General features: G+C 47.1%; 1 protein-coding gene across 2 annotated transcripts in view; it reads left to right on the plus strand.

Moving 5' to 3' along the window:
* LOC119436781 (uncharacterized) overlaps nucleotides 1–13,307 on the plus strand; it is a 94,531-nt gene that overhangs the window by 63,751 nt on the left and 17,473 nt on the right. For both annotated transcript variants that reach the window (XM_037703771.2, XM_037703770.2), the window contains exons 2-3: nucleotides 5,661–5,868; nucleotides 12,190–12,299. In XM_037703771.2, coding sequence (XP_037559699.1) covers nucleotides 5,661–5,868; nucleotides 12,190–12,299 — 318 coding nt within the window. The remainder of the gene's footprint in view (nucleotides 1–5,660; nucleotides 5,869–12,189; nucleotides 12,300–13,307) is intronic.

The raw sequence follows: 13,307 nt of genomic DNA on the forward strand, positions 1-13,307 counted from the left end.
ATGGGTTAAACGCTCGGCGATCTATCGTCGCGGACCGAGAGGTCATGGGTTCGATTTCCAAATTTTGCATGTTTGTGGAACTTTTTCTTCTGGTTTCTTTCTTTGTATTATGTTCGTGTATGTTCGTGTGACGTATTTCCGTGACGGAAATACGTCAGTGAAGTCTTGGTGGACCCCGGCATAAAACACTTTCGTGTTAAAAGAAATTAGAAGTACAGTTACGGTAACAGCAGCCCACATCTCAACGTTTATTTTGGTGACCCCGAACATACATGTTCATCGGACAATATTGCAACCTGTGAGCACAGGCTCTGAGACTGCGTACGGCAAGCAAGTCTCGATACAGATCTGCAGTCCTGATCGGCGACTCCCATCATGCATCAATTAACTATGTCATGTAATCGTCGGGGACTGGGCATGAAATCACCCGCCGTGGTTGCTCAGTGGCTATGGTGTTGGGCTGCTGAGCACGAGGTCGCGGGATCGAATCCCGGCCACGGCGGCCGCATTTCGATGGGGGCGAAATGCGAAAACACCCGTGTACTTAGATTTAGGTGCACGTTAAAGAACCCCAAGTGGTCTAAATTTCCGGAGTCCCCCACTACGGCGTGCCTCATAATCAGAACTGGTTTTGGCACGTAAAACCCCATAATCTAATCTGGGCATGAAATCGGAGACGTCAGCACTATGCCAGGTCAGTCAATGTGTGCGCTAAAGCGCGACAGGTTCTTAGCAAAATGGTGACAAGCAAACACAGAAAAAAAAGAGAGAGAAAACATTTGCTATAGTTCTGCAGAAAAGTTGTCTGTTGTTCATTTCTTCTTCTTTTTCTTGGCGTGACTTCCTGCTTAGGTAATGTAATATATCATTATTTTCACCGAAAGGAAATAAAAAGAGGAGACTTTGGCGACCGTGGTGACGTCTACTTCCTTTCATGTAGGATTGCGTGAAAGACGGAATAATAATAATAATAAACTATTCAGCAGAGTAAAAGGTGCAGCTCGCTTCGTTCACTTTGGTTACCACCAAGCAAGTAGCCACAGCAACAGGAGATTGAATGAATTCTGGGATTTTACGCGCCAAAACCACGATTCGAATATGAAGCACGCCGTAGTGGGAGACTCGGGATTAGTTTTGACCACCAGGGGATCTGTAACGTGCCCCCAATGCACGGCACACGGGTGTCGTTGCCCCATCGACAATGCGCCCATTTGATCCCGCGACCTCGTGCTTCACAGCGCAACACCACAGCCGCTAAGCCACCGCGGCGGGTCAACAGGACAATGTGTAGCGCAACTTGTATCGTAGCGCGCCCTACCCATGGATTACGAACCCTGAGAGAACTGAAAATCGCACACGGGTGACCGCGCTTAAACATATAGATCGAAAAACTGAAACAGAAAGAAATGCTGTCCAAGATTCCCGGAGTGGTCTTTCGTTTAAAAAATACCTTCACCGCCATATCCTTAAAGAACATTGAAAAATGCAGAAAGCGGAAAACTGCACGTCACTCGCGAATATTCTGTCATTAGAGAAGTTAGCTGTATTGCTAGGACAAAATGAAAGTTAATGATCTTAAGGGATATATATCGACTTCCGAAGTACCGAAGTAGCACACGTGTGTGAGACCAGCATAGAAGACCTACGAAGTAACTACGAAGTTAGCACAGGATGATCCGCTGCGTGATAAATTTGTGTCGAGAACACGCACGCTTTACCACGCCGCTCGCTATGAAACTCCGACCGGAATCGAACCAGATTTGAGCTCGCGATCAGCACAGTAGCGCCTTCCAGATACTGCAGCGTGCCCCGTGTGCGGAAATGCGGGAAGCAGCGTTCCAGTTAATAGCTCGCTACATCTATCCAGGTTGTCTGACGCGTGCTACGAGCGAGAGCGCTGCAGTTACAGTTGTTAGATACTTGTGCTACACAGTCCACCTAATACGTTTTTCCTGGGATCACAGACAGGAAGGAAGCTTAGTAGCCTGTAAACGCATAAAATAGAATTGCAATAAATCGGGATGCATGGATCAGTACAGAACCTTCAGCGACGTTATAGCCGGGAAAACGCATGAGCAAATACTTATCGGTGGGGTTTTATTTTTTATATGTTTAGCCAACCCTCTCTATTGCCAGAAGAAGGGCAGCCTTGCTTGCTCGTTCAGTGCAGCTTTCTCGAACTAGACAGTGTAACATGCGAACGACTAACATGAGTGTGGTCAAAGTCCGCGTATGTGGTCCTCCAGATGTAAAAACAAAATAAAAAATAAAAAGCGGACTGTTACGGTTTACGTTAACTTTCATCGGCAGAAAGTTTAGGTGTCTGTATTGTTGTACTAGTCTGCAACATTGTAGAGGTTAGAGCTGGCGTTAGCCGATCAGGGTTCGAGTTCACACAAACATATTTACACGTGAGAGGAATTCGTAACTGCGCAGACCAATCACGATAGCTAAGCATACTACCGCAGTTCATGAAGGGCCCTTACGTGCGAACATCTTTCTTGCTCTGATTACCTAACGCGAGCTCTATAGCCTCCACAAAGCCTCACGATTTCAATGGCGCGGCCTGTACCCGTGACCGAAAAAAAAGCTTTCAGAGTGAGGGATCTCCGAAAAACAAAACAAAACATACACAAAAACACTTTGTGGTTGCGTTAACCACAAAAAACTTTGTGGTTAACGCATCCTCTTCAGAATTGTAAGGTACAGTGAATACTTCGCCGCGCGGCGCCAACACAACCCGTCAATACAAGGCTCCCTAAAGCCAGGAAGAAATTTAACCTCGTGACCACCGAACTTCTTGCGGTTCAGAGAGCCTCTTACTACTGTGAATACTTCCTTTGGTGTAGAATACTTCCTTTGAAACCTCATACTTGATATCGAGTCAAAATGAAACGCAAGATACGCTAACTGGAACATTTTTTTCGCTTAATTACTTGAAAGTGCTATGACGGCATGGATATTTGTATACTTCCGAGACCTAGCAGACTACATATCACCTCTGGGCTACCAAGCTCGTAGAATATAGTTGTTCAGTGAAGTGCTTCAAATAGGAGTAAGGCAGTGTCGGTAGGGCCATTCCGGTCTTTATATGGCTGGACGAAGATTGAGATGGGATGGCCTGTAACATATCGGTACACATACCGGACCGGTAAACATGTTGTAAACAGAGTACCAGGGGGAATTACGCCAGTCACACAAATATTGGCGAGCGTGGAAGTATGAATACGTGTTCAACGGTTTTCTTACGGCGTTTGCCGTAGATCGCCTTTGATAAGATCCCCTTTGCGCCCGTATGGAATAATGACTCGTCTGCACACCTCGGGGAGTCGGTCGAGAGACGCACAGCTTGTGTCGGCTCGTTAGTATTTCGCGGTATCCTTCCACTGGCTCCGAACGGAGACTTCCCCTTTGAGTGTCGGTCTGTGTAGAATTTTGTGTGTGCGGTGTTTCATCGCCTGTGGTTTCGCCAAGGATTTCCTGTGTATTCATGTATATTCCTGTGGTTTCACCAGGAATATACGGCGTGATCATTTTAAAGTTTTTCGGAATTTTTAGAAATGGCTTATGGCAGATAGCATTATTCTTGTTTTTCAGCTGCATTATTCGAAGAGGCCGACATTACTAGCACTAGAAATAGAAACACATATTCAATTTTGTCAATTATGACAAAATTTCAATAATTTACTTCCTAATGAATTACATTAAGGTACATATTGCAATTTATGAAGTGCAGCCGGTTAATTTGCGAGACTTATCCAGTTGAAATGAATTTCCAGGATGAAACCAGTTTCGAGATAATATTTCCCAAAGTGTGGGACGAAATACATGGGCGTTCCAGTTACTTTTGTGCTTCAATGCAAAAAAACAACAACAACAACAAAAAAAAAAACGTTTTCATAAAAAGGTAAGTGCATTTTTACGGCGAGTTTGATGGCGCATTCTCCAAACTGGTGTCCTTCTGGAAATTCATTCCACGTGTATACGCATTGTAAACTCACCGGCTACAATTCCTAAATTTCAAGATATGCCGCAAATAATTAACTGAGAAGTTACTTAGTGAACTTGTGTCAATCAGTATAACATGTCGTAAAAGTGAGGAATGATCACTTCGTATTTCGCAAGCCTTCTTTAAAGCAGGAAACGCGCAGCCTTTCTCAAAGGCAACGAAACCAATAGTAGCGTGAGTGTTGCTGATTCCTGCATGCGTCGTGTCGCGCCCATGCAACTTCTGGACTTCAAAAAGATATACACGATGAAGTCGAGGGTTCGCCTCTCTCTCTAATGCTTTGGAGCAGTGCTGGTGCAACAAAAGAGCGAGTAGACGTTGCGGAATCAGCGGTGGTCATGATCGCAATGGCTTCCCTTTTGGCAAGTACTGTGCAATCATGTACATTAGTATTTACGTATACGTTAGCTGTCGCTGGTTCAGATGTGAAGCAAAAGTAATGCAACGCTTACAAAACACAACAAAAGCACTTTCATGTATACATTGGGTAGTTCAGTAAGAAAGGAACCGAGGGAAAAGAAACTCGTATTTGAGGTATAGATCAAATATACTTATTTTTTTTTTTACCGGGGTGCTCGTTAGCACAAAGGAAGGAAGCCGCTACAGTAGACGAATTCAGAGTAAAGGGATCGACGCTGGTAACATTTTATAAACATTATGCCGAGATATTTGACGGCGTCACATATGCTGGCACAGCGTTACTTCGCGAAGTGAAACATGTAGATATCCAAAGTTTAAGGAGGAAGAAGGTGGAGAGACTGACACGTCCAGAAGGAAAACATACTGGCCACTTCGTTCAATACTAAAAACATAAGGAGGTCAAGTTTTGCTGAAGAAGCGAGCACAAGAACACACAACGAAAGGAGGTCATGCCACATAGATAGATAGATAGATAGATAGATAGATAGATAGATAGATAGATAGATAGATAGATAGATAGATAGATAGATAGATAGATAGATAGATAGCAGAAAGGAAAGGCAGAAAGGTTAACCGACCGAACGTCCGATTTGATATCCTGCACTAGGGGAAGGGGTTATGGGGACGAAAAGAGGAGAAGGCAGGGGAGAGAAAGAGCAATAGTTGCGTGCACGTGTAAATATGCGCAGCAAGTGTGTAATTGGCCGCAGATAACCTTCGACTGGAGGTGGTACTGCAGTAATGCTGCCATTACTTACTGCGCCAGCGACGCACACGGCCATAGTCTAAGGTCTTAGAAAAAAAAAAAAATGTCGTTTAGGATATGGGAGGAACGGCACACTGAGACTTCATTTTTGTATGTTAATGTGCGGAACTCGGCTCGAGACAAGCACCTGAAGTTGGAAAGCAGTACGGTCCGGTCCATCGGCTTTCTTCGATGTTTCTTTAAATATTTTTTCCCCACAAATTTGTATGGCGACTGAGCACGACGTTTGGGCGCAATGTCCTCCCATGGATTAGGAAGGGCCGTGCGCACGAGCCCGATTCTTTTTCAAACATCTGACTTTAATTGCGAGCTTGGTGTACAGCTTGGAACGCTTTCACGTTCGTATGCCGTACGCTGTTGCCCCGTACAATTGGCCTGTACAATTTCTCCGTTTGTTTGTCGGTGTTTGGTATGTCCGCTCGCGCATTGACGCACGGACGACCGGCACGGTGTGTGTACTTGCAGGGGCTGTCCTTCCTGGCACTCATCCTCCTGTCGGGGAGGCTGTACGAGGCGAGCAAGGAGATCGCCTTCCTGCGCGTGGTGCTGGCAGCATGGATGCCCTCCGAGTCGGACCTCTTGATGGGAAGCGGCGACGACCACAAGAGCCTCGTGTTGGACCGCACACGACAGACGTTGACGAACCTCAAGGGCGACCTCGAGGCCTTTCTGCGTGAGTAGTACTGGCTGTATACTGACGTGCTCCAACATCTGCCATGTTCATCGGGACCTTTTTCGTGGCAGACGTTTCTCCTAGACAGCTTTCACCAGGGGCTCTTAAGGACTGGAGTCTGCGATGAATCGTTAATACTTTATGCGCTCCGAGAGGGGGCGTGCGGTGCATATTGAAATATCTATATAGGTGAAAGGATAGGCCAAATGGTTTCTTTGAGTTTCCTCTCTTTGATGGCCGCGGAGGACGCCGATCGCACATGCTCTTGAAGTTCTTGCCGCGAACGTTCTCCCCCTTTCCCGATTCTGTCACCTAGGCAGAATTGGGAAAGGAAGAGAACGGTCGTGGCAACGAAAATAGGACACGCCGGACACAAACGTGACACCAAGAAGACGAATGAAGCCGTCCAGGTGCTTGCCTAGAACCCTCGTCTCCTTCCTGTAGTGTCGGCGTGACGTGAAGTGCTTCGCTTTCTTCTTCTTATTGTTTGCAGAGGATTTTTCCTTTGCACGTGTCCAAGCTCATGAATAAGGAAAGCTTTCAGGGTCTTTTGGGCTACGAAGCCTGTGTAAATATATTTTTTCTTTGCTCATATTTAAACTACGAACCCTTCGCATATTTACGTACCGCGATATTTCCTCGCAGAACGCAGCGATGTATCATTTTCGAGGCTAGCGACCCTGACCTATTTAATGAGTTTTTGTCACAGCGTAGGAATTGAATATATGCAACGTAACGACCTCACAGTGAACCAGTTTCCCGAAGAACAAAAACTTGGGAAAATTCATGGCGCCTCTGTTTTTGAAATTTCTTAAGCATGGTTTCCGCGCCATGGGTATTTGTTTCGCACATCAGGGAAGGTTTACCCTCTCTCCTTGCAGCAAAACACTTGGTCTTGTTCTTCTTTTTTTTTCTCCCGTTATGACTACTGCAATGGCCAAGCCTTAAGAGAGCTGAAAAAAAAAAGCATAACAAAAGAACAGCCTATTTTCTATTCTACACATCTGTGCAAACAGGTTTCAAGCCACAATGAGGTTTCTACTAGGTTTATTTTATCTTTCTTTTTTTCATCACATAGCGTGGACTTTGTTACAGCTGCTCAGAGACTTTACTAGAACACCTCCCACTCCTCCCTCCCTCGAAGCCACGATTGAAAAAAAAAAGAAAAAAAAGTTTCTTGCCCTCTTTTTTATGTAATTTTTTTCTGTGCTCACAAACCTCTGAGAGTAGTTTGGAATTTGAAAGTTGCACCGCTGCAGACATCGCGATCTGGAATATAGAGTGTATTCCTCATTCGCGACTTCTTATACGCCTAAGCTAGCTGCCAGTAACTTCAGGGCCGGTATTTTGTAGCGATGCCTTATGACTTATTCTATACTAGTCTTATGATCCACCGCTCACGGCCGGCTGATACCGTTGATAACGCGAGCGGACCGTCGCTCCGACCACTGACAAAGCGCGATAAGCGCGAAAAGGCATTAGCACCGGAAAGGCATCGCCACAAAATACCGACCCTGGGCCGGTGAAGGTATAGTGCGCGCCATCCAGTCATCACCATTGACAGGCGCGCACGTCCGGTTTGATTGCGCTGTGCGATGATGAACCCCCTACAGATGGCTTGCACTGACGTCATTGTAGCCGCCATGCATGTTGGTGCACCGACACAATGATAAGCTGGGTCCGTAACGTCACGTGAAAGCTTTCAATAAGATGGATTGGACTGAAGTGCTCGTAGCCGCCATGTTGGTGCACCGACACGGTGATAAGGTGGGTGCGTGACGTCACGTGAAAGCTATCAATACTGCAGTATTTTTGTTTGTGTGAGTACAGTTAGCGCTGTCATCACTGCGCCTTCACCTTTTCTCGTTTTGAAATGAAAGAGAAGTAGAATAGAAACAAAAATATCGCAGTATAGGGGGTGCATCATCGCACAACGCAATCAAACCGGACGTGCGCGCCTGTCAATGGTGATGACTGGACGGCGTGCACTATACCTTCAGTTCCGCTTCGTCCACGCGCTCCGCTGTTCGCGTTTCTTTCCATCGCGATAGTACACACACTCCACACTGTGTATCATTTTTAAATGCGTAGCACTTCAAGAAATTAAAAAGGTATGGTCCATGTAATTGTCGGTGCAGTGCTACGATCAGGTGGATGGTACCTCATCCTTTTATGAATGTACTACCACTGAATGGAATTTCGCAAAAACTGTTTTTATTAACATATAACATTAGGCTGCAAACTTTCCGCGCCCATCTCGGATGTAGCCTGGGCCGCGATTTTGTAGCGATTCCTTCGCCGATGATCTTCCTTTTCGCACTTTTCGCGCTTTCTCAGTGGTCAGAGCGACACCCCGCCCGCGTTAACAAAGCGACCAGCCGGCCATGAACAGTGGATGATAAGGTTGGCATATAATCGAGCGGAAGGCATCGCTACTAAATCACGGCCCAGGACAGATTAGTAAGAGCCATGTGCCTTTGCTAAAGATGCCGGAGGAAGGCTTAAGAACGCCGCCCGCGGTGCATCTCGCGAGTAAGCGATTCGCGACACGCATATAAAAGCGCACACGTCACCGGCGCGCTCTTGTTCCCGTATCAGGTGTACGGGAACACTCCCCTTCTAACACGCTGATTGCATCCACGGAATGCAATTGATTTCGGCGATCATGAATTGGCGCACTGGAGCAGTAGAAAGTAATGGGAAGTGACACCGTGGCGCTTCAACCGTTCGGGTTTCTTTTAGCCTGCGGGAGCGCACGCTCTGACTTCTTTATTTTCTCTCGCTTTTGTTCGTCTACGGAGTCATGTAACCTCCCCACGCAAGAGGAGAGTGAGATAATAATAATAATAAAAAAGACGTTTTGTTAAATCCAGCCCCTATCTGGGGCTACTATAGAGGCGGCGTGAAACGGGGCTGAGAGTGCAATGCTGATGGCGTCGAGTCTTGATTGGGCTTGCTCCACTTCTTCTATTACAGTGTGCCCAAGGGCCGTGGTAAGCTCCGTTAACGCGGCCACAATTGGTGGTGTTGGGTCGTTCAGTCACCCCTCGAGCGTGTGGGGTATTATAGGTAGTGTCCTAATTGTACAGGGTGTCCCAGCTAATTATAGTCAATGTTTTAAAATATGCGGAATCCCTCTAGGAGGACGCGACTACATGCATGTCGCTGGCTATTGAATGGAGCACGTCACACTATTTTTGACATTCGGCTTAGTTGCATAATTAGTAAAAATAGTTAACCAACTTCGCAAGTATTACTACAAGTGAGAACTTCCATTGAGGAAGTCGTAGAGCGCTCTAGCAAGTATCTAATTCAGCAGCACTATTAGAGAAAAGGTCGTTGTATAGTTACTAACATTAAGTTAGTAACCGCTTATCACTGCATGTGACTACCTCGGTAGTAACGTGCAGGCAGTAATGATAGCAACCCTATGTGCTAAAAAAAGGTAGTGACAGTTACTATTGGGATTCACACAAAATCAGTAACCGTTACTAACGCGCTCACTTACCAACCGCAAAATGTAATAACCGCTACTAAAACAACTGTATTTTAATTACCAGCAATATATGGGGCAATTTTTAAGCGCAATTTCAATTGTCATATTAGCTAGAGGTCATTTTAAAAACATAACAAGTAAAGAAATGAAAATGACAACCGCAATATTTTTGTCGCATACAATCGCCATGCTACAGCTTATCAGGGACAACATTATGATACAACTTTGAATGTGGCTGTATGGCCTAGTGGTTACGACGCTCGCCCATATACCAGGCGTACGCGGGTCCGAATCCCGCGTTGGCTAGGAACTTTTTTGTTTTCTTGGTATCACGCTTTTTTTCTCTCTGTTTGGCGGCGCGGTCGGTTGAATCCCGGTGCCGCTGCGGAAGCCGCGGTGCCGGGCTCCGACGCGAAGCGGCGGTCGTTGGGGTGTTGCGGAGCGCAGCGTAGCAACACCCCAAATAAAAAAAAACGGTTCCAGTCAGGTAGACTGCTCCCTCCCTGATAGTGAGATTATATTTGGATCATGAAAACAGTGATGCGTTTATTTAGGAATACCATCGATCCCGTAACAGCAGCCACAGTCGTGCCTAGTCACCACCAGCCCAGCCTGTTCCCCGTTCCAACGGCGGCGGCTAGAAACATGGTACGCGCGAACGGCGCATGGCGGCACCAGCGGTCGAGCACTGAGCTTGGGCGCAAATAGAAACACGCTGCGCGGTTTACGTTAAATCCCTATATAGGAAAAGTACCGCCATCCTTTGATCAACGCCGCTTCTCTCTCTCTTGTATTTCCGATTGGACGATGATAGCACGCGCTTTCACTTCTTTATATTTTGCTTTTTTTTTCTGCCTCAGAGCCATGTTGAAAGTCACTCTGCGCAGTCGCAGTCGCCGGCGGCGGCCGCGCCGCGGCGCGCGCCCGCCTGAAAGCTTTAACAGGGACTTTCTAGGGGCGCCACCTCCGACTTGCTTTCGCAAGCAAAAAGTAAAGAAAAAAAAAACAAGCGCTTTAGGAGAGGAGATGGCGGAGGAAAGAGTAGACGGCGGTACTTGTACTATACAGGGACTTTAGGTTTGCGCCAATGATGTGCTTGCCTCGCGGCGATTCATGAAGGCGATAAGCGTTACGCTATCGCGCGCCAGGATAAATGTGGTGTTCGCTCTTATCGGCAACTTTGATATCGCTGCGATTCAACTGCGCCGCGCAAATGCGCATATCGCGTGCTTTTTTTAGATGCGAAGCAACTTATGGCGGGGGCTTTGTCCGTCCCTCCCGCGGCGTCCCACACCCCACAGCGCATGCGCGTCCCCTCCCCGTCACTCTCCTCTCCTACTCTCCCCCTTTCTTACCTCTGGGAATCCTCTACTGGACGGAGCGGCGCCCGCGTGCCACACCCCCTCAGCGCATGCGCGTCCCCTCCCCCTCTCTCGCCTCTCCTACGCTCCCCCTTTCTCTCCTCTAGGAATCCGGAGCGGCGCGCACGACAGGTTGTGCGACAGCTGCATACTCCGCTGGGGGCGCCACGGTAGTGACGGTAGAAAATGACGGAGCGCGCGCACATCATTCTCTCTCCTGTGCAGCGCCGCGATGAGCGCTCGGGCCGCTGCCGCGAAACCATCTCCCGCTCAAGCTAAACTTCTCCCCGCTGCTTCGCATCCACACATGGTTCCCTTTAGCGGGAGGTGGAGTAATTTTATTATATTTCGCGGGCCTTGTTTAGAACGTAACAAGTAGGAAGCTAGAAGCTGCTGAATTAAATATTTGCTGGAGAACTCTACAACGTTCTCACTGGAAGTTTTCCCTTAAATTTAACACTTGCGAAGTTGTTTAATTATGCTTGATTAATTATGCAATTAAGCAGAATGCAAGAAAAGTCGCAGTTTCGCCCGAAATGTGAAGCACAGTGGATTGCAATAGGAAATTATTAAACAGCTATACGCAGGAAGGTTAGTAGTTTTATCATCTGTATAAGCTGCTGTAAACATTCGCTTGCTGACTAAATTAAGAAGCACAGTGTCACACGCGCAAAGGAAAACATAAACACATCTCACTCGATGACAGTGAACGCTCGCTGTCAAAACACTGGCGCGATGAAGAGCGGCACCAGCGGGGTGCGAATCCCCCTTCCTGCTGACTCGAACTAGAAGCTCGAGAACACAGCGCACACGAAGCCATCAGCTTTCTCAGGTCAGCTAGCTTTTCAACCTACCGCAGAATACCTTCAAGATATAACGCGCGCGGCCTCAGCCGAGCCATGCGCAGCCTCAGTAGAAGCAGAATCGCGTGCTCCACTGCCGCGCCACTCCTCTCCTAGCTCGCGGGAAAAGTAGGCGCGCACCCTCCCCGCCTTCCTCCCTTGCGCGCGCGAACAGACGCCAACACCACAAGCCACCATCCTTCTCGGCTCACTCTCGCATGCTTCTCCTCGCACCTACAGCATGCGGCGCGTGGCCGCGATCTTATCGCACTTGGACTTCATGGAACATCATGGCGACGCCGACAGTGGAAATTCGCCTGGAGTGTCCATATAATTACTATCGCAATAATAAAAAAAAATTCGAGTAGGCTGTATCAAAGACGCAGCCGCAGTGGGGTACGTGAAGCATCTTGCGCGTGCTGCAGACCACGGTGTGCTGCAGACGGTGTAATGACACTATAGGGTACAGAAATTACGTAACCAAATGTACAAGCTTTTTTTTATTGAACTTAATTCACCACGGTATTTTGCCTTTTTTGTTTGTCGTGCTCTGTATAATCGTATACTAGAGTCCGTACCACTTGCACGAGGCAAGTCGCAACATGATCTCATTTCCTCGCAGTGGAACTGACGTCGGCGCGGACGACGCTCGCCCTGAGCGTGGTGTTCGTGATCATCTACATTCTCAGCTGGTGGTGGATGGCGTTCGCCCTCAAGCAGGCCAAGGATGACGTGAGTGTTGCCCTCCAATTGTGGTTATGTGGCCGAAAGTAAAGTTGTTGAAGCTGCAATGGCCCTCAGTTTATACAAATCAGGCTGCGAACCGTGCCCGCTCCTTCCCCCCTGTACACGCAAACGTACACCTGCGCAGGATTTAAAAAAATGTCAGTAGGGGGAATAGTTGGTGCTTCGCTGTAGCGCGCGAAGGAACAAGGACAGAGATATAACACGCGACAGGCGGAAACGGTAGAATGCACGTAATGGTCATGCTTGGATTGGCGAACATTAGTTAACATTTATTAATTCCACAGTGTACCATATGTACTAATTATCTTCTACATTACAAGTTAATAAGCAGTGAGGCGCATTAGATGCGTGTGCATATACCATGTGTGGTTGTTATTTTTGTAACTTCGACAGACAAAAGAAGTATTGCATGGAGCATATGCGCAATCGAGTCTGCCCATGTGGATTAACTAAAAAAGCGGACAGTGCTTGCACGAGAAATCTCTATTTCCAGATGATTAAGAAGGCGCACTAATTACTTTTGTGATGAATCACTTTAGGAAACATGTTGAAATATTTTGAAATTGAAGCCAAACAGTCATGAAGGTAATTATTGCCGCTTTGCAGGAATCACTTTCAAGATATCCCTCCTTAAAATGTCCACCTCATATAAATTTCCGCCTCAAGTAATGTCCGCCTCTTAAGTTAATCTACCAGAACAAGGGGAACAACGCTACTTCTCACGGGCAATTTTTAAAGAAATTTGGTCGATACTAGGAATAAACAAGTAGTGTATTCACGTGCCATGGTGAAGTACGCATCAATATATGTTTGGCTCGTTTACAAAGCGAAGTTGTATGATGAACTTTACTTCACCTTGCGGGCTTCCGCAGAACTGATCTTCCAGTTGTGTCGCGTGTCATCGTGTCCGTAACGATTGCGTGTACACCACTGGAGCTGCAATGAAGAAAAGAAAAAAAAATGCAGCCTGGGTAAACTTGAAGCACAGGTGCC

The sequence above is a fragment of the Dermacentor silvarum genome, chromosome 1 (genome assembly GCF_013339745.2).
Source record: "Dermacentor silvarum isolate Dsil-2018 chromosome 1, BIME_Dsil_1.4, whole genome shotgun sequence".
NCBI lineage: Eukaryota > Metazoa > Arthropoda > Arachnida > Ixodida > Ixodidae > Dermacentor > Dermacentor silvarum.